Source organism: Babylonia areolata, chromosome 26 (genome assembly GCF_041734735.1).
Source record: "Babylonia areolata isolate BAREFJ2019XMU chromosome 26, ASM4173473v1, whole genome shotgun sequence".
In the NCBI taxonomy this organism is placed as follows: Eukaryota; Metazoa; Mollusca; class Gastropoda; order Neogastropoda; family Buccinidae; genus Babylonia; species Babylonia areolata.
In genome coordinates, this window is record NC_134901.1 from 16,940,380 (window position 1) to 16,967,637 (window position 27,258).

Below are 27,258 nucleotides of genomic sequence, written 5' to 3' on the forward strand. Positions count from 1 at the left end.
AATCGGGGGAAACCCAATAGCTGTTTTCTATTGTCTGATCCCCAAAGCTTCAGGTACGGTACATCAGGAGTGGGGAAGACTGTCCATTATTTTCTTTGCAAAGTGCATGGATGAATGTCAAAATGAGTATGAGAGAAATCCATATAGTTGTGAGATTTGACTTTTTGTTTTAATTGCCATTTCTCATTCTTCATTCTTTTATTTGCCCCCCCCCCCCCCCCCCCACAATACCTGTCTTTGTTTGGACTTCAGGACAGGACAAGATGGCTATGGCTATGGTTGGCTGGCTTTGGTCACCCTCTGGACTCCCCTTGTGGAGAACCAGAGAAGCTCAGATACTGTTTTTAAGTGTTTATTTTTGTTCTGTCTCCTCTTGTGAAGTCCTTTTTCTTCTCAAAAACATGACACTTCCTTTCATTTCAGTCTCTCAGCTTCTGGCTGGCAGACAAGAGACTGGCATGAAGTGAATAGGTGGTGGGAGTTACTGGAAAGGATACCGCAAAATAATAATGGTTAACCATGTTTATATTTTGTCTTTCACAGAGTTGAGTGTGTAAATATTGACATTTTTTCTTTGTTCTATACAGAGGTATGTCTTCATGGTATGTGGGTTATTAAACAGAACATTTCCTGAGAATTCCAGGCGAGTTGTTTTTTCCAACCGACTTGTACCATACATTGTAAGTATGACTGGTGGTTTTCAGATCGTGTAAAGTTTATTTCTTGGTAGATGTTTCCCAGGTCTTGGTTTATATCTAGGTTCATATTTAGAAAGTGCTTTAAGAAATGAGAAAGGACACCTCTACAGTCTAGTTCGTCCTGTTGTCAAAGATGTGTTGACCATATGAGATTGCAAATTGTGCATATCGATTGAACAGGCTTTATGTGTGTGTTTAGAAATTTTCTTGAAAATAATATCTAGTTTAGAGGTTGATCTGTCCAAGAGAAGAAAATAGTTGACTGCAGGTGTACCAGTTTGTGCATCACATACTGATGGAAGTCTTTTTCGATATAGTTAAGTAGATTTGGAGGGGCGAGGAGAGGTTGTAAACAGGGGAGTCTAAAAATTCCAAGTCCGACGATAATTCTGTAGGCCATATTGCTGATTTCATTATATATATATATATATATATGTTGTTGATATTTGTGTTGCCACATATCTAGATTGCAGGCTGACACCTTTTTCTAGCACTTTTACAAATTATGAGAATTGTCAGATGGTCCATTTACTTTGCATTGTAAGAAGTCACCAGATCATTTCATTTAGCATCATGACAGCTTCGTCACGTGCTTAGTTTTGACTATGAGGACAGTTCTGAGTTCTTGATGTATCAGACCTCAGTATATTTTGGGTATTGTATTGGCCCTCTGAACTTGGTTAAGAGGTTTTTTTTTTTTTTTGTTTACACTGCTTTACTCAGTCAGCCCAAACTCTAAATCATCAATCCTATCATACATTCAAGTACTTTTGAAGCAGTGACATATATAGGCCTGTTGATCCAAATTATTCTTTCGCTCACTATCAGGCATCTGATCAGGCACCAGGCGATCTGGGTTTGTTTTAGTGTTTTTGTAGATGACAGTTTTGTGTTGACGTTGTTGAGCATTTGTATGGTTTCACAGTCCTGATGTGGCCCAATGTGGTCGGCTGGTCTTTCAGATTAAATAACATCACCACTTTCTGGAGATTCCGTGTCAGAAATTTCCGGTCTTCTTTTGCTCTCTCAGTTCTGCCTTTTTTCTACCTTCATTATCATCTGCTTTTTCTGCCTTCCCTGGTCATCCTTTTTTTTTTCCCAGCAATCCTTGACACTTTTTTTTTTTTTGTCTTCTCACTTTTCCACATGTACTAGCTGCGCAGTTTTGTTTGAGATGGCGATTAGGTAGTGATATTGTCAACACTGGGATGGGTATTTGCCGTTTCTTCTGCAGTATTTTTGCCTATATGGCCTTTCAGTGCATTTTGTGTGTGTGGCTTTGGAGTATTTTTTATCCATTTTAAGTAAAAATTTTTTTGTAATCTGGGGGTGATAGAGTGGAAGGCTTACATCAGCACATCCCAGTCTTATTTGCCTTAAGGAGCTCAATGGTTTTGTCAAGATATGTCATGAACAGTGTCGTTGGTGTTTTATTTTTCCAAATGAGTTTTGTGGTCAGTGCAGTTGGAATTCTTTCAGTTTGTTAGGCAGTTCTGATTTGACCCTATGCAGTCAGCTGGACTGTAAGCAACAATATTGAATGTCTAGTTTTCATGCAGTGACTAGGTCTGTATACCCCCATGTTGATTTCTTGTTTCCAGACAGTGACTTGGCTTGTATTCCTCTATGTTGATGTCCAGACTTTTGGTCCACTTTGTGCAATACCAAGAAATGGATCTGCACTGACAGATTTTGCAGTTCCAAAATTTGCTGTTTTCTCAGACAGCTGGATTTGCATCAAGTGCCAGCCATTGCGACACACCCAATTTTAGTGCTGCAAAGTACTCTGTAAAAATATCTGGTTTGCTGAAGGACAGTAAAGTACAATGTGTAAGAAATAAAATCACTCTACTGGACTAGCCTATTTGTGGGTCTCGGGACTGATGTAAATTCACTAGACACAAGGTCAAAGTTGTCATTTTGAGAGAGGGGAAAAAAAGAAAGAAAGAATATAACACTTCACTAAAAAGCGATATGAAGAATGGTCAGTCATTCGAAAATAACCTTTTTGTGCAGTTTGGCAAGGCTTTGTTCACATGTGAAAATGCCTCCTTGTGTGAATTGTACCAAATCTATCTTTCTTTGCTCATACCCTCGTCAGCCACATGGGGCCTGGCACCAAAAATGCCATCCGTGTTTGTGATTTTTGACAATTGTATTTATGCGTAGTTCTACGTACACTGTCTTGGTTGCCTGTTGCAATAAATGCAATGTTGTTGAGGGTGACAAAAAACTGGAATCATAACAGATCTATCAAATGGATTTTGGAGGTTGGCATCAGTGTACATGCTATAGCATCCTAAAATAACAGCTTTGTGCAGTATCTTTGATGTGATATGCTTGTGTATCTAAAAGTGGACCAATGGGGTTGGCCGTTGAGATCTTGGCCTTCTCCAGTAGTTTTTCTTGGCCACTGTAGGATTGTGGATGATGGCACACCGTCATGGGTCAAAAGCTCACTGACTGGCAGTGAGGGAATAAATGCATGTGATTTTTTGGGGGGAGGGGGAGGGGCTAGTTATGCAAATTCACTAATTTCAGTAACATGTCCATGCTTCTGATTTTGTTTATTAATGCCAATTCAGTAGGAGGTTTTTGTCCATGACTGGTGTATTGTTGGTGAGCTTTTGTTTGGTCCTATTTACCCATGGTAATGTGTTGTTGACCAAACTGGTGTTGTCATCAATCATGTGAGGCATGTAACCACTGCTTTTTCCTCTGTAAAAAGCAGTGGGGGAAAATAAACAGAAGGCTGAATGGATGTGGTGTCTACTGTATTTAAGGGGGCGTGGAGGAGTAAGGTTGGATTTGAGGAGTTCCTCCCCCTAGCAAGGCTTGCTAACTTGTCTCAGGTCCTGAGGCAGGCAACCAATTAATATCACCTGAACTGTAAGCAAAGATCCAGTGGTCCCAGCATCACCCGCCCCCCCCCAGCCCCCTTTAAAATGCTTCTCACACAAGAACTACTGACTGAAGACTTGGAACTCTTCACTGACACTGTCCACATTGCAAAGGTCATCAACTGGAGGTTAGCGTCACATTTGTTCATAACAATTACTGTTCATTAGACTGTCACAATCTGATGGAAAAAAAACACGTTTCATTGTCTGCCAAGACAAGCAACCAATGAGCAATAGTTTAACTGCATGCCAATGAGGAATCAACACAAAAATTATCACACTGTCAAACTGTTATTCATCTTTGAAATTTCCTTTTTACTGATTTTTTCTTGAAGTATTTAAATAACATTCACACCATGGGCAATGTCTCCTGTCCTGTGACCCTGTTTGGAGAGACGATGCTTCAAACGTCCGCACTTTCTCACTGGCCACCTGAAACAGAAAAAGTCAGGGTCATTTGAATGAATTATCCACTTTGTGGAGAGAACACAAAGCTCATTTCAGAGCACTTGCTTTGTGTGCAGAGAACACAAACTCCTCTTGCCTAGTCTTTCCTTCCCAACTCTATGATCTTTAAATTCTATCCTACTTGAGCATAACCCTCTCTACCCTTTAAACTGCAGAGCCTCCCTTACTCAACTTCTCTAGCCTACCCTTCTCTAAGTTATTCTGCTGTACCTTACTCTACGGCCTATCCTAGTGCATCATATTTCATTTGCTTTTTGCACTACAGTCCACACAAAAAAGCTTCACGCCTGGCAACCAGCTGTGCATTCATATTTTAGCACAACTTGTCAATTGTACCAAAAAACAACAACAAAAAACAACTATTAATACAATTTACACATTGGTTAAGTGCAGATGTTAGATTTATTTGTTGAAGTTGAATAGTTGCGATGAAGAGGGAAGTTTAAAACATGATATAATTTTCATTCTTCAGTAGCTAGAAAACAATTTGAATTATCAATCATCATTATCAACCCCCATGTGTACGCATGAATTTTTTTTCTTAAGGGTGTATCTTGGCAACCCTTCACATTTACAGTGGCTTTACCTGAAATTTTATTTAGTTTTTAATAATCTCTCAGATATATATGGAATATCTAGATAGATAGATATATGGTAGTTGTTAGAAAACGTTTTTCTTTTGTCACCTACACTGGTGAAGTAAACAAAAATATTGGGTGACAGTATCAGAACATCTGAAAACCAACAGATTTGTGGGGAAATACCACAAGGAGTGAAATATACTGGACAAGTCTGGGAATTTATTTATTTATTTTTTTAAGTTTGGCCAAATACCTCCAAAAAACAAAATGACCATGCAAAGGAATCTCCTGCAAAATCAAAAGGGAAAACTGCCAACATCCATCTACAGAGTAATGCCCACATCACAACTGTTACAAGTGGAAAAGAACAACCTTCATTCAGTCTCATGAATGTTGGATTCATTCATGATTGTAAAATTCCAACACTTCCACCAAAAAATGTATTTTTTCATGATTATGTAAAATGAAACTAATATAATATTTTAAGAAGTGGAGGTAAAGGTTTTGTTAAAAAAATCAAATGACTCAATTTTAATTATCTTTCATCAATCCCATTCCAACAGCTCTCCACTTCAGCATGCTGGCACATCAACCTAAAAAAAAGACCTGACAAACTTGCACAGTGAAATCTGTGACTAAATATTATCAAATCTTCAGATGGGAAGCTTTATGTTTTATTGATTTGGAACAACAAATTCAATCCATCTAGGTAAATGGTGAAGTACACAACAAATCTCAATGCATTATTTTGGCTTGAGACTACAGAAGAAAGGCACACTAGCCAGTGAACCTGCTTCTTGTCAAACTGCACACTGACAAAGATACAAAGCAACAAATGATAGAACATAACAACAAGATCTAAACTTCCAAACGAGACCTGGGAGACCTCACTGACCACAAGAAATATGGCAACAACAATCTGGGAATTGACTTGTTTTCATGCTTCAGGGCTCAGAGTCAAACTGCCACATCATAAAAAAAGATGCCACTCCCTTTTGACTCACTTGTGTCTGCCATTACCAAATTTGGCTTAAACACAGTATGAAAAAAAATCTTCATAGTTATACCAGTAATAGGTTGTAAGTCTCCCGAATTAAGCTGTATTTCTGGATCAATAACGGATTATTTTGTTGAGATTTGTTCCAAAATCCAAAAATTCTATTAAAAAAAAAAAGCCACCCACTTTTCGGTTGGTTGTGTTTGGTTAGAAGAAGACATGACCATGTTTTTCTTGTTCACAATTTAAAGGAAAGAGATACAAATGCTGGACAGAACACATACAGTAATACAAACTACACCACCAATGTGTTATTGCATATAAATATTCTGAAGTGGACACTGAATTAACTGGAATGAACCTAAAAGAAAAATTAAATCAAAGCCTGTTGTAGACTGGTTCATGCAAATCTGGAGATTACCATGTGTTGCGATGTGCTTGAAGCAACTGCAACGCCTCCTTTACTGCCAAAATAAAGGAATAATCGAGATATTACAAAACACACAAAAAACATGATCTAAACGGCGTTATTATGTCCAATACAAGTACGTCTATTTATCACACGAAGAAGAAAACATTTCTTTTGATATTAAATTCAGGCAAATGATGTCAGATGTGTTGCAGCAGTGGGAATTAGTCCGCTTGCTTCAGAACTGAACGTGCATGGTTCGATCCTGCTCCCAAGCCTTTTTTTCCCCTCCCAAGCATATTTTATATATAATATCTAATATTAATATAGAGCACTTTTTAACAATTAATCTCTTTGTCCCCCCCCCCTCGCCCCCCTCATGATTCCTTTACTGGATAAAGCGTGAAGCACAAGTAAGCCTTGAAGATTTGCCTCTTGGTCTTTGCACAACTTCCATTACATCTGTAACAAACAGTGTCAGGCTCTGTGACATAATACTTTTGTTCTGGCAAACTGGCTCAGCATGTGTTCAACATCCACTGCCTACTGGATGCAAAGAAGAAGAGGTCTTCCATGTGAGGTGTTCTGAACCTCTCAGGGATGAGCTGTAAGGACAGTCACTGAAACGTAAACAAGGCCAGGAAAGTTCTGGCAGGGACCTAAATAAACAGCTATGAAATTCATGTTGGTAAAATCTACCAGCTCAGTGGTTAAAGTGTTGAAAGTACATTCTGATGGTCTTGGGTTTGATCCTGGTATTGTGTAGCCTTTACTACTCACACCTGACCTAGCCTACTCTTCCCTACCCTACTGTGTGGAGCTTTGATTTTCTGTTATCCAAATCAGTGCAGACATGACTTGTGCTGATCCTCTTAAGTTAATGTGTATACACATGCAGATCACCCCCCCCCCCCTCCATCTCCCTCCAAAAAGAGGAAAAATACTTTCAAATATTGAAATACCTTCCAAATCAGTTGCCATTCATCCAATGAAGTTGATGACCACCAAATGTAAAATAACATGTGCAAAGATGAAGTCAGCAAATGATCTCTCAGGACTGATCCCAGTGAACTCCCCTTTGTTCTGAGGGTTGGACTGCAGACGTAGACACACTGGAGAAAGAAAGGAAATCTTAACCAGGATGCAAACTACATAGTGTAACATACATGTATACATAATTACATGTATGTTTTCATTCTGAATGTAAATACAAAGTCACCTGCATCACTCAACTGCACATATCTAGAGCTATGAACTGCTCAACACCTTTATTTTGCTTACTCCTCACCATCTTTTTCTGAAACATAAAGATAAGCATAACTTAATTACCCCATTTAAGATAAATAACATCAGGTGCTGCACAACAAACATAGACAAGTACTTAACACAAAAACATTAAACATCACTTTGAAATGAAGCAATAACATGTAAGACATTCATAAGTAAAATATTGCAATATATTCACTTAAAATAGTTAAAATGTTGTCGTTAATCATTATTATAATAAAATAATAATAATAAAAATGATAGTATTTATATAGCGCTGAATCTTGTGCAGAGACAAATCTAAGCGCTTTCACACCAGTCATGCACATGCAACTTTTGCAAGCATAACTCTAAAACTGAAGAAACTGTAGACAAGGAAGAGGTAGGGGAGGGATGCTATCTTGTGAAGAGGTGGGTTTTAAGGCCAAACTTGAAAGAACTGAGTGCGGAGACCTGACGAAGCAAAAGAGAAAGTTCATTCCAAACACAAGGTCCAGAGACAGAGAAAGAACGGCATCCAACAGTGGAGTGTTTGAATCTGGGTATGCGTAAGCAGAGTGGATCCGAAGCCGATCGTAGAGAGCGAGATGGAGTGTCGAGGTGAAGGCAGCCACAAAGATAGGAAGGGGCAGATTTGTGAATAGATTTATAACATGCTGATCTTATACTTTATTTGTATGTGTGAGACAGGGAGCCAATGGAGATGTTGCAAAATAGGAGTGATGTGCTCAGATCTTTTCTTTCTGAAGACAAGTCGGAGAGCAGAATTTTGTATGTGCTGAAGGACTGAATGGATGAAGCATGTAAACCAGACAATAGGGAGTTAAGGCGAGAGAGAATGAGAGAAACAAGTCTAGATGTTGCGTCCGTGGACAGATATATCAGAATGGAACTGATGCGTCGCAAATGACAGCAGCAGGATTGACATATCTGACTGATGATAAATTTTTGCATGGACAGTGTCTTGTCAAGGACAACGCCAAGGATCCTGACTGAGCTGGAAAGAGGGATGGATGTACTGCCAAGTGAACATGTTGAAAGACACCAACGTTAACACTATGTATAAAATTGCACATTAATTATGCAATTGTCAGTAATGTCACATTTTCAGGTTTGGGGGGGGGGGGGGGGGGGGGGTCCCAACCCCTCCTTTTTTTTTCAGTTTTCAGTTTGATATTATCAAAAATAGATTTTCTGACAGAATAAAAACAAAGAACAAACTAGTGTTATGTACACACTTGTACTCACACACACAGACACACATATGTATAGTACACATACACACACACATTTACACACACAAAGTGTACAAGTAAAAACAACAAACCACTGTTAATGTTATTAAGTGAAGTCCCATGGTTATTGGTTCTTCTTTTGTTGTGCTCCCTGAATTTTGGAAAACTATCCCACACTTACTGACTTTGGCAATCTTCTTCACTCGAATCATGAGAACAATCTCAAAAATGATGTCTCCAATTTCACAAATATCACTGTCTCTCTCTGATATATACTCTGCCCTCTTCCATGCATGCTTTTGTGTGGCTGGGTGGGTGCATATTTCATTATATTATCAAATTATGTGCATGTTTGCATTTTAAAATTCCATCTGTGAATATGATGTACACATTCTGTTTTGTTTTATATGTCATCCGCTTTGAGTAGTTTGAGCTATATGAAATGCGCCATAGAAAGACCTGTTATAATCATAATGACAGTCACATCAACAGTCAAAACATTTCAAATCAATCACTAAAACTGTTACAGCCTCAGTCACACTTGCACTATCATAGTGTTAAAATACCAAGTATCGTACTTGGAGTATTTGATTTAAAAAAAGTTCTCAAATACTATTATCTAAACATGAAATCAATTACCTAACAACATAATGTTTCATCAATGTCACAACTGTGGAAAAACTCAGACCTTGCTTGTTGATACTAATTTACTGCAGTTGCACAGAAACCAAACCACTGTGTGTATATATGTGTGCGTGTGTGTGCGCATGCTATTGCTTCTGCTCATCCATTCAGATTCAATGTAACTATATCACATAGCTGCACTTAATGATTCCTATAAAACTGCACACACAAAAATGTATGCTTACCTCCAAGCACAAACGAACCGACTGTAGAAATGAAACCAGCAAGGAACGAGTTGAACGGAAATGTGCCGACCAGGCAGCAGTAACCAAACTGTACAATGCCTGTCAACATGATGTAAAACAAATATGCATCAACAATTTTGAGCCTTTTCGGCGTTGACTGCATGTATTCATCATAGAATTTAGCCACCACGGAGCGCAGTGTTTCAGGCATTTTGATACAATGGCAGCAGACAGCTTTCCAGTGCTCTCAACGTGGCAGACGTTCACTTGTTGAGACCGGATGTGTCTTGGCCGTATCCACAGTTGCAAAAAAGAGGCAAAACCACCAGAACATGATAACTATGCTTGTTCTGAGAATCAACAAACCCAAATGGACTTAAAACAACGTGAAACGCCCAAGGAACAATCACCAACTTATTTCTACTAACAGACCAGCCACTGAGTCACTTGTAAATGGTTATGTTTAATTTTAAACGGGCCATATAAATCATCTTACACATGTTAAGTGGCTGATACATGTGAAACTCTTCATCCACTCTATCAGTCTCTGTGTTATCTATGTGACTCTCCACTCCTCTACACACACACGCACACATTTTTCCTGTTGGTAGTTGCATATACTTCTAAAAGTATATTCATGCATCTATTTGAAAATTATGTGCAAAATATTCACATGTTCATATCTTATAAAACAATGATTCTTTTTTTCCTTCTTCCCTTTAAAAAACAACAACATATATCCCCTCTCTCTCTTCTCCCTCCCCTGTCTGTATTTCTGCACATCTTAACTAATTTTGTATTGTACTGTATTGTATTACTATTTATCACAACAGATTTCTGTGAAATTCAGACTTTTCTCCAGTAAAGTTGATGTGTTTGTTCTAGCAATATTTACCTGTCTTTTCTCACTCAACATGTGCTTTAACCCCTTGAATGCCCCAGGACAGAAATTTTGTCCATGTCATTGTAGGGATCTTCAAATTGCAGAATCATTAAACTCAAGAGAAACTGTAATGTTTTTGTATCGTGTGTTCATTTCAGAGAAGTATAGGTTATATGTACATTCTTTTAATAGTTTGCATGCTGAAATTTTTGTTTCAGTTATTACCCTTTGTGACAACACATCCCTTGGGAAAAATTTGTCGTTGAGAATAAAAGCCGTGGCAATGAAAGGATTAATCATGTGTTTCCAAATTAAACTGGTTTTGTTTCCATTGATTGCATTTGTTGACTTTTTGGTGTTTTCTTCAACTGTTATATATTTTGTCTGTTTACCTGCCAGCCTGCTTTATCTTTGTGTTTCCCACTGTTACATTCTCATGTTCATTTCCAACTTACTTGTGACTTAATCCTTTACAGTTTTGTAGAGATCCTAGTCCAGGTGAAATCTGGGTGTAAATGGTATCTCAAAGCAGCTGATATTCGATTGTGGTTTTGATATCATCACATCCATGGATTGTACATATGCTTAAAGAACAATCTTCATGTATGACTATCAATGGTTCCATGACCAAAATTTACCACCAGATTTCATTTACAGCATCTTATTGAATCTGCAGAGACCACAGTTTACACACCACTTCACAGGTAAAAACCACAAATGTAGTCATATTGCTAACAAGAATATGCCACCATAATTATTCCTATCTCAGGTTATTTTATCTTCCAAACTCATTTTTTGTCCCACTTCATTTTATATATCATGTATACCACCCCTCTTTTTGCGTTACGTCACTCTTGTTCAAAAATCAGCTGCATCAGAGAAGGCTAGTGATCCAGAAAAATGGATTCATGACATCAAGCTGATTAAAAAAGTTAAAAACGAATGACAATAAAACAGAATGCAATCTCTTTAAGTTCCTTACCGGTCTCCATGTACTCTTCCCTTGTCAGTTAAAGCAGGCTCCCTTGATGCAACGCAAGAAAAGGGGTGGAAAGAGACAAAAGGTGGGAAACTATGATGATTTTGTTGATGGATATTGCACTTTGTTAAATTTGTCCGCATTGTATTTGCACATGTAGAGTCAGTCCCTCATGGGATGCTAGGGGTCTTTCAGTTTGAATGTCAAATTTAGAATGTCTACAGGTCATACACCAAAGCAGCCAGCTATTTTACCATACATCTTTTACAGGTTTTAATTTGTGCATGATGTACATATCTGATTTTATAGTCACTGTATTGTATTTCATTTTGCACAATTCACATTTTAATACTAATGAAGACCCAACAAAATTTCAAGCACACATACAGAGAAATTAATCATTTCTTGGAATTTAATGAAGGTTTTTTTGTTTTTTTTTACAAACTAATTTTACAGACAAGACAGTCAACACAAACAAAATGACATTCAAGAAAATTAATTATTTACATCCTCAGACTGTTTCAAATCGCAGTCAGACTTAAATCAGAATCGTTAAGCTGCAATATGTACACAGGTTCTCTGTATTGTTAGCAAACAGCTGAAGACTGGGAAAAAAACAAAAACAACAAAAAAAAAACAAACCAAAAAAAAAACCCACAAAAAAGGGGAACAAAAAAGAAAAAAAAAGAAAAGAAAGAGCTCTGCCCCAGTGCCTTAGTATTCTGATTTCAATCCTTGATCAACAGTCCGGTCATTAAAGCTGTCATGTAAAGTGCCAACAGCTCTTGATTTCATGTAAAGAGACAAGAAGGTATCAACCACAACCTGAGTATGTACACAAAGGTGAAGAGTTATCAATTTTTAGAAGAAAAATATGTTAAATTACTGTTGATTTTTAGACTGGTATTTCCTATGTTGTACACTGGCCTTCAGCATTCTTCTGTTCCTTTGCAACTTCAGTTGTAACATTATCAGTTTCGATAATCAACGTTACATGGACTCTCAATAATTAATGGATGCAACTTCAGATGTGGGTCAGTCATATTACACTAGTGATAAAATAATGTGAGAAATTTCTTACAGTATAAATATTATATTCCTTGTGACCCTGGCATACTTGGTAATAAAGATATTTTTGGTCATAAAGACATTCTGATTATGACATTCAACTTCAATAAACGTGGAATTCAGGTGGCAGAGTAGTTAAGCTGCTTATCTGCCAGTACAGTGTTTGTGAGGCCTGGGTTTGATTCCACTCCTGCCCTTTCTCCAAAGTTTTACTGGAAAATCAAACTAAGTATCTAGTCATTCGGACGAGACAATAAACCAAAGTCCTGTGTGCAGCACACATTTAGTGCACTGAAAAAGAACCCATGGCAACAAGCGTTGTCCTCTGGAAAAAAACTGTAGAAGAAATCCAATCTAATAGGTGCACAAAAATAAATATATGCATGTACTCAAGGGGCCTGACTAACCAAAAAATAACGACAAAAAAAAAAGAAAGAAAAAAAAAAAGAACAGCCTGATCTCTGCTCAGAACCAACCCCACTGGTCAGGTCTGGAGAACCTACCATAGGTGGTTAATAAAAAAAACAACTAAAATGAAATAAGTAAAATAAAATAAAATATAACAAAATTTAAAGATACATAATAGGCAAATAATCAAAATCAAACATGAATGTGTGGTTACCATCAACAGAGGCACACAAACAGCTATGTTTTGTGAAACACTTAGGCTAGTTTAAAATCAAATTCGAAAGATGGTTTAGTCTCCTGGATATTTGAAGAGCATCAACTGATGGTTCCAACAACTGACCTATCTTTGATAAAAGGATGACATCACAATGATAACCATATTATGTGGCCCCTAAACAGATTTGCCCCAACTTAACTGCACTTATCAATACTGATCTACATTTTTAAAGACCATCTTTATCTCCGCAAGAGACTGCTGGCATTTGCAGATGTGTGCACACATGAGCATTAAATTTGATGTGAAATGCTTTTCCCAGTCATAGCATAAAAATGAAAGATATTGTGAACGACACAGGCTCCTTTACCTGTTCCAAGTCAAACTGTGCTATTATTTACATACATGTCACAATGATCAGCTTTCAAAAGAGTTTTCTCCAGCTAAATTGATACATCTCTTTCTAACAATCTGTCCCCTTATTCAGTTCTTCCAATGTCTTTACCTGCATGCCCTTAACTCAGTGAAAGCTTGAAATGTGTGGTAAAGAAAGGCTACAGACAAGACAATTAAGGCATGCTAGATAGTGTAAAAACAGACCAAGGCAAAAACGTAAGGTTTAAACAAATGTTTACTCCTGAGTAGAGGATCAAAATGTTTCTGCTAAGCAATAAAATCAAATTAACCATGTTAAAAAAACTAAATTTAAAAACAAATTAAAAACTAAAAAAAAAAAAACAGTACTGCATGGTGCAAAATGTCCACGCATAAAAATCAAACAGTGCCATAATGAAACTGAAATGAAGCCGTGTAAAAGAACAGAGAACATTAATGACAATTGAAGCAACAAACAAAATCTACAGACAATACTGAATCAGCAAAACAAGAATAATTATAATCAAATAGTGTTAAGAGATATAAAAAGTCTTGGAGAGGAATACTGCAACAGAAAAAAAAGAGCTTTTATACACTGAATAACCAAAGACAGACTGGAACAGCAATGTCTTTTCTGTATTTAATTTAGATGCAAACACACACACACACACACACACACACACACAGTCAGAAAGAAACAGGCGAACAGCCCTGTAAATTATAAACATGAATAACAGTATCAAGTTATTCAGTGTCATCATATTTGATCAACTTTAATTCCCACATCATAAAATCCTGAAGAAACATACATCTTGCACTTACAAGTCACACAGCAAATTGCCAACAAATGAGAACATGGCAATAAAAAAAATCTTCAAAAAACAATCTTTCTTGAAGCAACTTTCATTTTCCTATCAATTTTATCAAGTATCACACACAATAATTAGACCACACAGCAAATACACAATTTTATGATTCCTTCAAAAACATCTAATGCAAAAAAAGAAAAAAAAAGTGATATTAAATAACTGTAGCATAAAATGTGAATAAGTTAATTCTGGCTCGGTTCCTGAAAAAAAAACTTGTTTTTAAACAGCTGTCATGTACATGTAGACGTCTAGCAATGTTGGTTTTTTGTTTTTTTAATTTGCTGCATCAAAACTCCTACATTCCTTAATTCTAGAATTTATAAATTGCTTTTTTTGTTTGACGCCAATATGGAAAAGTTATACTTTAATCAATTCACAATCAGTAACTAATTAATCCACAGTCAGTGGTGTGTCAATGAGAAGAATATGAGAAATATTTGTATGCATGAGTGCAGATATTATCTTTTGAGGAATATTTGTATGCATGAGTGTAGACATAATCTTTAACAAACCCAAGACATTTTACGTATCTGCAAACAAGACAATGAATTAAGAAAACCTTAGATTGCAAAAACTTGTTAGTGTTCAGAATTTTTAAGTTTTTAAGATTCTGACATCTTGAAGTATCTCCTAAACGATAAGCAAAATTATCAGATTTCTTCCAGTGCAAACTAATCCTAACAGTGCCTCCATCAGGGTGACACTGACCTTGCTGACAAGCCAACAGCAGACAATTGCCACAAGTCACAGCCAAAATGAAGTGGACCTAAGCAAAAGGCAGAAATATGAAAAGGAAAAATCTAAGCACAAATGTCTGGAATACTGAAGCGAATACTACACACAAAAAACATGAGCACTGGGAAATGGTCTTAATTTAAACACATATGTTCATATTGTTCAACATCACTATAGCACACCAAGGTTCAGTTATCTCAGTGAAGAAAAGTAAGCATGTTTCTTACCATCTCAAATCAGAATTAAAATTGTGCATAAAAGATTCCATTTTTTTTGTTAACTGGTGTTACTTTAAACAGAGAGACAAAGTAGGTAAATAAAATCTGAGCAGTAGCAAAGATTGGAAAGATCTTCACCAAAACCTGAAGATCATTCCAAACAAATTTCACCACTTCTATCCTTCTCTCAGAAACTATAACAGCAATGTCTGTGACAAAGACCAGGGCAACACACAACATACAACAAACAATCACATGTTAACATAGTTGGGGTTTTCAACCAAACACTCCGATCTCACCATTCTCAATCCATTGCATATATAAATTTCCTATCAGCTGACAGTACCTTCGGCTTGCATGGATATTTTTCCCTTGAAAGACAGCAAGAATAAATTTTTCTTGAAGAAATAATATGAAAGGGAAAAAAAAAGCCTTCAATTTTATCATTGGAGTCAAGCAGACCCATGGAAAACTTCAGTCCAAGTTGACTAATCATAACATTTTCCCATCTACCCTCAGAGGGACATTTTGCATTACTGCTGATGAAAGAATGAACCCAAAATATTTCGACTGGAACCAAACCAAACCATTATAAACCATGTCATTACATTGGGGGTGCATGGAGTGTCTCTGTTTCCCTGAGGAAAATAACATGATACCAGAACATTACATTTCAGGGGGGTTTCATTTCCCATGAAGAAAGATAGATATCAAAACAATCCACTTGTGAGGTGGCTGCAGTGCATGCGTTACTGATCTGCAGGCATCACATGCATCAAGCATAACTATTTTCAAGATTGTGAGTGATGGATACCCACTTCCGCACATGGATATACTGTGCAAGACTGATGTACTTAGACCCTATCTCTCCATCTCCGCTTTCTAGATGTACTTGCTGAATGCAAAATTTTTGCATTGCTTATTTCACAGTTTCAGTTCACAATAGAAATTCAAGGCTTTGGTTGCTCATCATGTTTGCATGTATATCATACTGAGTTCTGTCAAAAGTGTTACAGACCTGGCATTGATGAAAAACCATATAATGTGACTTTCTCAGGCTGTAAGGCAGGACTTGCAAAGGGATCAAGATTGATTCTGACTGGCTCGTCACAGTATATATATATATTTTTTTTTTTGGAACTGGGTTGGTGACCAAAAATAAAACAAGACACAACTGTAATCTTTCAACACCTCAATATTACAATGGATAACTTTGTAGGATTTCTTGTTTGGATAGAAAAGAACCAAATGTGCATGCATATTTTTGCTGTCCTTTCACTGCATATAAAATATTTTTGTTTGCTTAAGAAGGAAATTTAAAAGTTGTCAAAATGTTAGTCTACCCCCCCCCCCCCCCCCCCCCTGGATTTTTTGTCATGCATTTTTACTGCAGAGAGATCTTTCATTCATCTTTTCATTTTGGAAAAGTAGCAGTGTTTTAGAAAGGTAAACTTTTTCATGATAAAGATTAAAAGCATTGTTCTTTTCATGCTCTATCATAGTTTTCTTTTTAACAATCTCTTTGTTGTTGCAGAACATGGTGTGTAAAATAACAGAGCCTTTTTTTTTTTTTTTAAACAGATACAACTAACCTTCAGAGTGTTGTATTTCTCACCAACTATTAACTGAGTCTTTAAAAAAGGGAGTCAGTAACTGTCTTTAAAAAATGAAACTCCCTTCATCCCCCCACCCCCCCAAAAAACACCTGTGAAGAATGAAGAAACTGAACACTTTAACAGTTGGAGATTGGGGGTCTTGTTTCATTTTCTTTCCCCTCCTTTATCAAATACGTGTTTTAAAAAATCTTTTTATCTTACCCGCCCACTTTTACTTTTGTTCACGTTGGCTGCAGACTGAGGAGCTGACAGTGGTAAACAACACAACACTCTGCAGGAAATCATATTGATCCTTGTCAAGTACTACTTTTGGCTCAGATGAGAAAACCCACTTGAAGCAGCTAGTTTTCTCATTTTCCTCACCATAGTCCCAAAGACAAAAATTGAAAGATTATGTGTTTGAATGAAAAAAGAAATTAAACAAAAACAGCTGAGAAAAGAAATGTGCAATGTACTGTGGTGTAAAACTTAACATAATATCAGGTTGGTTCATATAGTTCGAATAAAGAAAACAGGAGAGAAAAAAAGAAGAAGAAAAAAAAGACAAAAAAAGACAAAAAAAAAAAAAAGACTGAAGCCAAGTCAATTTTATGACACACCATCCAAGGCAAGTTTGTGTTGTGTTCTTTAATTGTTTGTCAATCTACATAGAAAAGTCAGGCATAGGGAATCTGGCATACAATAGAACGAAGATCAACGCCATAGTCAACACTGACAGTCTGCATCTCAGTCATAAGTCAGACCTTCTGCTGGCTGTGGAACTTTAGGGTTTTGGGCCATTTTATGTCGAATACTATTGAGAAGGCTCTGAATTCGCATCTGTCGGTTCCAGTTGATGTCCATCTTATCCAACCTTACCTGCAACAGAAAAAGTAATTGTTAATGATGGCAATATGGTGATGAAACACACAAACCACAACACAAAACAAGTGTGTGACTGACAGGAGGGAAAGTCATTTTTTGTTGCTTTGGATTTAAACAACAAAGCACATAAATGCATGTCACTGGTAATGCCCCATCAATGACCATGATTAACATGACTAAAACATTTCAAAGCTCATGTGGAAACAGAAGAAAGAAAAAAGAAAAAGAAAAAAAAAGAAAAGAAAAACTTCCAAGTCTATTTGCTGGCATCTGTAGTAATTCATGTAAGCTGATCTCTAATTCACCTTTTTTTTTAGCTCCCCCAACATCAACACCAGTTCAGTGGCACTACACCCACGCTGTTCAGCCCCAGTCCCCCATAAACAGCCACACACAGGTTTTACTGCCGCAGCCTGCACTCTGGTTTTTTCTTATTTTTTTTTCATGTTTAGGTTTTAGCAATCAGTACCATTATTGCAACAAGAAAAAAAAAAGTTAAAACTAAGAACGATCCGTCAGTCAAAATTTCATTTTCTGTTCACCATCACAAACCATTCTGTGTCAAAACAAAAGTTGTGTGTCAGAAAGTGAACGATTCCACCAACCCAGTCACCGACAATTGTGACTTTCCAAGCCAATTTTATGGTTATATCTATCAATGTTTCAACCTTTTCTGGGCCTGTTTACCCTGTATTTGTGTCTGGTGTATTGTTTGAAAAAAAGAAAGAAAAAGCTGTACGAAGTGAACATGCCTCAAACTGCGATTCAATAACTTTCAAGCACATACCGTTATTATCATATCTATTGCAAATTTCATGTTATAATTATTTCTGGTACAATTACTTTCAGTTTAGCCAAGCTGACTTGGTGACAGGTCTATGGCCTTTTCCACAACATGCAGAATTTTAAGCCTGCATTGGCACTGTGAAACAAATAATCACTATGTCAGGAATTGACAGACCTAATGAAAATTGTACTAGCAAGAGTCACCATTAACTTTTTTTTTTTATTTTTTTTTTTTTTACTCACTTGCCTAGTTGGGCTAGTCAGTGGGAAATTCACTTGCCCAGATAGGTTCATACTTGCCAGGCTTTCAGAAAATTACACACATCAGACAAATGTGCACACACACACACACACACACACACACAGAGGAAAGAACGTTTCCTGTAAGCATAAACTCTGAGAGCTATCATGGCCTTCTGTCTAAAGATCTGGGGGTCATCCTGTGATTTCAGAGGATAAAAAAAGAAAAAAAAAAGAAAAATAGAACAAGTTCATCTTCACATGTCTATGTGTCTAAATTAATGAGTGTGTGTGTGTGTGTGTGTGTGTGTGTGTGCGCGCACACATGTCTGCATGTGTGCATGTTTAAGGCATTCACACTGTGTATGTGTAAGTGGGTGGTGAGGGGTGACAGAGTAACACAAACAGAGAACAAGGTTGGATTTAGTTTTAGAGAGGGAAGGTGTTGCGGACAGCTGTGACACCAACATCATGGTTGCATGGAAACAGGGCTTTCCACTCTGGCCTTTAACAGAACTGGACTTTGACAAGTTTGAGCCCCCCACATCAATCCTTTCTGCCAGCCCTATTCAGTCCATGTAAAAGGTGTGGAGCGAGAAGTACATCACAAGGGAGGTGGAGTTTGGAGGGATGGATCAGGAGAGTGAGTGAGGGGATGGGGGAGAGGAGAAGGGGGTCGGGGGGGGGGGGGGGGGGGGGCAATTGTAGTAGTCATGTTTGTGATTTGAGTCATGGTTCTACAGAATGGATCTGGGTACTTTATCAATGATGCCTGGCCGTTTTCTTCCTAAGTAAGTCAAGTTAAATTTTATGATTAACACACAGGACTTTCAGACAGAGAGACGACAGAGAAAGACACAAGGAGAGAAAGAGAAAGAGAGGTGGGGGGAGAGGGGAGAGGAAGAGAGAGAGCGAAAGAGAGAAAGGAAAAATTGTGGTCAATGTCACAAGTAGAGAAGTGGAAGGGGGAGGGTGATATCATGGCAGTGATTCCGACAGCTCTTCCAGGTGAAGGGAAAGGTGGGGGCAGGTGGGAAATGGTGGGGGACTGGGAGGTGGGCACAGCCACTGACTGAGTGTTGTTCTCTTTGGCTACAGACAGGCCTCATTGGTGACATGTAACAAAGACAGAAAGGCACTGGCAGTGAACTTTCAATTTTGACGTTTTGTCAAGAGAATCTGTCGACACACAGCCAGCAGCAATGTCAAAACAATATGCAACAGACTGACTCTGCGGGGTCCCAACACTGTAAATGTGAATAATGCTATGATCAATGTGAAGGGTGAAAGATCCATGCACCATCTTTGTTCCACTTGTGCGTTGTTGTTGATCCAGAACATTTTTACTCTCTAGATAGCAAAAAAACCCAACACCCCCCCCCCCCCCCCGCAAAAAAAACAACAACCAAACAAAAAAACAACACCTATGAGTCCTACTGAAATCGATCTACTTGCATATTCCAAGTCAGATAGTGTACAAATTATGCTAAAAAATCGCACTGGTAAACAGGTCTGCTTTTCCCATTGTAATCACAACTTTGTGGCTCAGACATTGCATATTAGAAACTCCAAATCATCGTCCTTCACATCACACAAAAACCAACAAGCATGCAAGATTTAGATGGCAGTTAAAAAGCCAAAATTCTTTTCATTTATTTTATATGAATAATGACAAAAATAATTGATTTTTTTCTATTTCTTTTTTAAATTTCTTATCTTTCAATAACAATTGAACCATTGCATCATTCAATCCAAATTATCTATTTTATCATTGTCAGAAAACAGGTTTTTGTTGAACTGAAAGTTGTATGCTGGAATGTAAACGCTACTACCTGAGCATGGCAGTACTGTCCACATCAGATTGACATTTCAGTGTATTATGTCTACACCACCTTTTCCTTCATATTTGTAAACCTTTCAGGCCATCTGAATCAGCCTAATGCCATTTCGCTGATATGGAATTGATCTGGAAGTGACCCAAATAAAATCTATTGATTTAGAGGTTGATAAAATACAAATTCTAAGACCTGGAAGACAAATCAGCTAATGAAAAAAAAAGAAGTCTGAACTGTAAAGAAGTACACCTCTACTGACCTTGATCACACAACACAACTCACCCTTCCTTTGTCGTCAACACCACTCATGGATATCTTGGTCCTGAACAGCACATCTGGGGGCTTATCTGGGTACTCTGGTCCACAGACCAGCTTCAGTGTGTAGATCCGATTCTCAAAATTAGTCTGAAAAATATATGTAAAAAAATCATACACTCAAACGATCTGCTAAACTACGATAGCATTTACAATGTGTATAAACAAGAGAGGGGTACGCTTCAATGACCAGCATGTGATTCCTACTGAAAAGGAGAGCAAAGATAAAAGAACACCCACATCCCTGACAAAACTGTTAAAGTGCAATTTCTCTAAAACTGGTCAAATGAACAGGCAGTTAAGATTAACTTTATTACGTACTAGAATGTTACATGACAATTACACAAATTATGTACTACTATTGTCTTAAGAATACATGTGTTTGTAATAATCAATATATCTATAATAACCATTATAATGGTGTATCTAGAGCATGACTGATATGCAGATTGTGGCACTGACTGAACTCGACTGAATAAATACTGGAAAGTGGGAAGTAAACTCTGTTAATGAGAACACAGTTATGATTGGCTGAAAATTTAAAATACAAACGCTCATTGGCCAAGACAATATTGGGTCAAATGCTCTTTGCTCATCTTCAGTCTCTATTTTCAAACTGACCACAGAACTCAGGGGCACAGAATTTTTTGAAAATATTTTTATCTGACCAAAGAATTTTCTAGAATTGTGAGTATATCGGTGCAGCAAAATGTACTTGACCATAGGTAGATATGCTCAAAACATAACTGTTGGCATATACATATATCTGTATTGAGATCAGTTTTGAAATAATGAAAAGGTACACATTCATGTTTAATGGAATAGTTTTATTCTTAATACCAAACATACACTTTTCATTATTTCTAGATTAATCATGATCTGACTCCTAATAATTCTTTGTTTTCTTGTCAGCAGAATATCACAACCTGCCATCTTTCTCAGAGTGCAAAGGGCTGATCTTTATTCTAACTGGCTTATATTGGTCAACCAAAACTGTTTATTTGGTACCTCTTGCATCATTAAACTTCATTTTAGACGCCTGGACACTAAATCTGCTAAAAATATTTCAAAAGCAAAATCTGATTTACCAGGGGGCACTTCCAGAAAAAAAAAAGTTCCAGTTAACAACAGACACACACACATTAATATATATGCACAGACATTCAAAACAGGGTTATACACTCGTGTATATATACTCACACATGAGCCAATGAAAATTCAATGCCCTAGCATGGACATGAAATACAAGCTTGCATTTCAGGTAATCAGTGCCAAATTAATCTGTAAATTCTATATGTAACCATTATTTTTAACATAACTTTCACACCTGATCTTTACAAAGGATGTCATAGACTTATGTTTATGTGCTTCATTTTATATATATGTGTGTGTGTGTGTGTGTGTGTGTGTGTGTGTGTGTGTGTGTGTACACAAAAGCATATGTCCTGAACTGTATTTCCTACAAGGAGTGAACTGTACGAACTAACAAATGACAATCTTTGAAATATCAACTGTATGGAAAAAGGCAAATAACAACAAAACAACATGCCCCAATCTATCCACAATGAACTCCAGAAATAATACACTCACAGATGGGGGTCCAATGATAGTCCCTGTCCATTTCTCCAGGTTGATGTCCCCGTCCCCCTCCGACAGTCCCCAGCTGATGGTGCCGTCGCCAACACCTTTCTCTCCCAGCTCCAGCTCCTCCAAGAGCACAAAGCCCCGAGGTACAACTTCACACATACGACAGAAAAAGGGGGAAAAGATGAATCAGTCAAATACCTCTGATCTCAAGAGACTAGTACCAGTAGCAAATTCACAACCCTGGGGGTGGGGGGTGGGGGGGTGGTGGGGTTGAGAAGAACAACCCTGTACTTACCAGATTAGTTGTAAATTCACAACCTAGGAGGGAAAAAAAAAAGAATAAATCTGTATTTCTCAACAGAACAGAAGTAAATTCACAACCAAAAAGGGGGGAAAAAAAATCAGTACATCTCAACAGACTAGTACATCTGTAGTAGTACTAACAGTATGTTCACAACACAAGAGGGAAAAAAACACAGAATAAAGCAGTACCTCTCAATAGACATTAGACTAGCACTAACAACCTAAGAGGAAATAAGGAATAAATCAGTACCTCTCAACAGACTAGTATGAAATCAAAATAAAAAACCAAGGGGGAAATAAAGAATGAATCAATATCCCTCATACTAAAGAGACTAGAAGTAGAACTAAATCAACAACCCAAGAGAAAATTAATAAAGAATAAATCAGTCGACTAGTACAAAATCAACAACCTGACTTTCTTTTACTGTTTTAAAAACACAGGCTGCTGTTCCAATCATAAGCAGCCATAATTTCATTTATAAATGTTCCAATGTTCTCACATGCATGAAAAATAATTCACATTATTTACAGTGTTAGTAAGAAACTTAGCAAAGTCCTTCAACATAATGATCATTCAAAAGTCACTGCACATTACTGATGTAATTTATAACAATTCTCCTGCCCACTCCATCTCCTTTCTCCAGAAGCAGTTTCCAAAGTTCTGGATTTGTTTTAACTAGTAATAAAAGTAGTATAATAACTTAAATAAGCATACATTTTTCTTCTCTTTTCTGCAGTGTGTGATGTACAAACTACTATCTACGCTTGTTTCCTCTGGCAATAAGGTAGTGAGATTGTAAACACTAGAATGGGCACTAGATGTCCATTCTGCAGTGTTATTTGCCTGCATGACCTTTTCAATGTAGTTGTTGTTTGGCTTTGGAGTATTCTTGTCCCCTTTTCACGATTTGTTGTAATCTGGGATGATAAATCAAGGCGAAGGGTCGACATCCACAGCACAGCCTAATCTTATTTGCCCTATGGATCTTAATTGTTCAGACAATGTGGCATGAAGTGATGAAGGTTTATCTAAATGATTTTTTTTAAATGATTGACAGTTTTGTGTTTAACAAGGCTGGACACTTCCCATTCTTCATGTTTCATCGATTCATTCACTTTCAATACCAAGTAGATACTATGAGCAATTTCTTCTCAAGTCACAATCAGTAAGCAGAGCTATGGTCAATAATTATTTATAATTATAATGAACATGTTTACTGCATCATCTTAATCTAACGAGAGAGTTATATATGCATACTGGTTTAATTACTCAGCTGATGACTAACACAGTGACAGGCTGGTTCAAGTGTCTTTGGAAACAAACTGAAGTACACAAACATGGCAAAGGAAATTTAACTTTTAAGTGCAAGTGTATTTACTACAGGGAGGGACCTTTGCTGTATGTTAACATTATTATACACAATAATAACACATGTTAAAGTACTCTTGGCTTCTGTAAGAAAAGTAACATGAAAAGATACTCTGTCAGACATATCAACTGCTGACAACTCCAGCTTTCTCTGTGTGTGTGTGTGTGTGTGTGTGTGTGCAGGTATATGTGTGTGACAATGAGTGTGTGTGTGTGTGACAGTGAGTGTGTGTGTGTGTGACAATGAGTGTGTGTGTGTGTGTGTGTGTGTGTGTGTGACAATGAGTGTGTGTGTGTGTGTGTGTGTGTGTGTGTGTGTGTGTGTGTGCGCGCGCAGGTTTGTGTGTATGTGTGTGTATGTGAATGCAAGATTTTTTTTCCTGTTCAATAGAATTCTTCAGCATTTAATCATGGAAAAAAAAGTTGCTGTCAAATTTTGAATTACACAAGTGTATTTGTCATAAATATTAATTTAATGTATGAAAACTTGCAAGTGATGAAATTGAGTGGATCTGTTATGTACGAAAATACCACTGCCTAACCAGTGAACTGAAAAGTTCTATGTCCTATTTGATTGGGAACTTCTGTGGGTCTGGTAACCTACGATGCCTCCACTTTGATACAGGATAAACTTTGTACTTATGGTATAAAACTACAACAGTCCATCGTCCTTTCATTAAATCTTCAGTTCCAGTTACTGCTGATTATGCAATGTCAATGGTTGCTGCACGCTGTGTGTTTTTACAAGCATACTGTTATGAACTATAACACACCCATCATGGTTAACAGAATCCTGAATCTGCATATTAGGCACTAGCTCACCAGCATCTATGCTGACCTTGAAGGGAAAAAAACATCACCCTTATCAAGCCAGATGGTGCCAAGATTCATGATTACTTGAGACCCTCACAATCATGCTTCAAATTCTGCTTTGATTTGTAACTATGCTCAGTGATGAATGAAAGCAAACTGTTGGTTGATTACATTACTGAGTGTATAGTTTATATACTGGTACAGGTCTCGCCTAAACAATTTCTTTCTCAATGATTGTGTTCACGACCGCATGACTCCTGATGCCATGACAGTTCAACATGGCACGAGTGATGATGGGGCTTGACATCCTGATACGAAATACAAACTTTTTATTTCAAATTTATAAATGTGGTGTGTAGAAAATAAAACGAATATCATTCAACTAAGTTTGAGTTCTGTCATTTCGTAAAAATTTCTTGTTCATTTGGTTTCCAAAGGCGTCGGCTTTTTCCTTTCGACAGCTTCCATCCGGCCTTTACTGCCAGACTCTCGAACACCAGTCCAGTATGTCTCCAAGTCGTCAAAAAGGCATACTGTTGCTGTTAGGCTAAAATGAAATGTTTCGTTTCCTCGGACCAACCATTGGACGAAGAAAAACATGTGCTGAAACAGCTAAAAGTCCATAAATACTTCCTGTTACTGCACTTACTGACTTGCTGCGCCATGTTGTTAGCTTCGGTCTTGTGTAGCTATGTGAAAGTAAGATGGTTAACATGTGCATTATAGCTTTATATGAAGAGCAGTACTGTTGAACGAAATTTCAAAGGTGATGGAAGGAACACCGGCGAAAATGTCCTCAGTTGTTATGGTTTCCCACTGACTAATTCTGATTGATGGTGGAAACTTTCTTGGACTGCTGAACCAATAGGATACAATACACTGTAATGCGGTTACGTTCAGTCTGCGGCACTGAATGACTAGTAAACCTTCTATATCGGGAGATCAACTGAGAACTTCGAGACCACATCACCCTACAATATGTCAAGCGCCAAAGTATGGGATGATACCTGGGGTATGAATTTAAATTCAATGCTAAGTATTGCATCCACAGTATGAAGAGGACGATGTCCTCTACCAGTAAAGCATACAAAAAAACCACAAAAAAACCCAACAAAACAAAAAAACAAACAAACCAAACAACAACCAACAACAAAAACACCTACAAAAAAAAAAGAAAGAAAAAGAAAACAACAACAAAACCAAACCAAAAAACAAAACAAAAAAACAACAACCAAAAAAAACCCAACAAAAAAACCCAAAAAAACAACAACAACAACAACAAAAAAAACCCCAAAAAACCAAACAAACAAACAAACAAACAACCGAACAACAAAAACCCATTATAGGTGTTCAGATATCAGACAACCTCAGTAAATGGCACGACAACTGACGTCGCACACACAGTAACAAGAAAACCAAAACCACCCCAGCATTCCTGCCAGCGGCAGAAACCGGCGACGCCACTGTTCCATGCACTGACGGCAAAAGAACACTGGGAATACATCGCCTTCGTCAGATCCATCATGGAAAACGGGGCAATTGGATTGGGATAAACTGGAACGAACATGCCTGCCCAACGTCGTGCTGCTCGCTTCATACCTGTATATAGGGACTGTCGTTCGAGGGAGGAGGGCAGTACACTGATGACAATCATGGTGCAGGACCCTCAGCTCCAGAGCCTACAAGACGTCATGCAAGGCCTCAGACTGGCCTTCAGTCGAGTGATTGCCGGGAAAGGCAGCAATACTATTAGATAGGTATCTAAAACCATAGACTAAGTAAGTTTCGTATACAGCCTATATAGACGCTTCCACTGTATCACGCAAAACATCGTCTAACGATCGATCGGCAGTTAACAACAGCAGACGTTTTGTCGTGTCACCATCCAGTATTTCACAACACAAACTCCTTAAAACACACACACACACACACACACACACACACACACACAACAAAAAACACCCCCCCAAAAAAACAACAACAACAACAACAAAAAAAGAAAAAAAAAGAAGAAAACAAACAAAAACAACAAAACAAACCCAAACAAACAAAAAACAACAACAAAAAACAAACAAACAAAACCCCCCAATAAACCAAAACAAAACAAAAAAACAAACAAACAAAAAACAAATAAGAAATAAGAGCGACAGCCAGTTGAGTGGAACTGTCTGACTACGACATCAAGTCAGCTGACTTCAGGCAGACGGCTCAAAGCCAACACCACTAGTCCATATAGACACCAATATCTCAGAGGGAATTCTAGTATCTATGACTAGTCCAACTCCTGTGCGCAACCCCCACAGCCCTCCGTTACAGTTATAAAACACACTCAGATTCAGGATGAAAGGAGGGACGAAG

The 27,258-nt window shown here is 37.6% G+C and overlaps 2 protein-coding genes across 2 annotated transcripts; both read right to left on the reverse strand.

The window, feature by feature from the left end:
* Window positions 1-3,889: 3,889 nt before the first annotated feature.
* Window positions 3,890-9,708, reverse strand: LOC143300737 (dolichyl-diphosphooligosaccharide--protein glycosyltransferase subunit DAD1-like). Its single transcript, XM_076614628.1, has 3 exons — window positions 9,424-9,708; window positions 7,016-7,165; window positions 3,890-4,030 (listed from the first exon to the last, which is right to left on the reverse strand). Exons 1-2 carry the CDS (start codon window positions 9,632-9,634, stop codon window positions 7,035-7,037), a joined length of 342 nt encoding a protein of 113 aa, XP_076470743.1. The 5' UTR covers window positions 9,635-9,708; the 3' UTR covers window positions 3,890-4,030; window positions 7,016-7,034.
* A 4,636-nt stretch (window positions 9,709-14,344) lies between these two features.
* LOC143300166 (ubiquitin-conjugating enzyme E2 variant 2-like) lies at window positions 14,345-25,613 on the reverse strand. The gene is made up of 4 exons (XM_076613718.1): window positions 25,550-25,613; window positions 22,419-22,564; window positions 20,796-20,918; window positions 14,345-17,646 (listed from the first exon to the last, which is right to left on the reverse strand). Exons 1-4 carry the CDS (start codon window positions 25,563-25,565, stop codon window positions 17,515-17,517), a joined length of 417 nt encoding a protein of 138 aa, XP_076469833.1. The 5' UTR covers window positions 25,566-25,613; the 3' UTR covers window positions 14,345-17,514.
* Window positions 25,614-27,258: the final 1,645 nt, after the last annotated feature.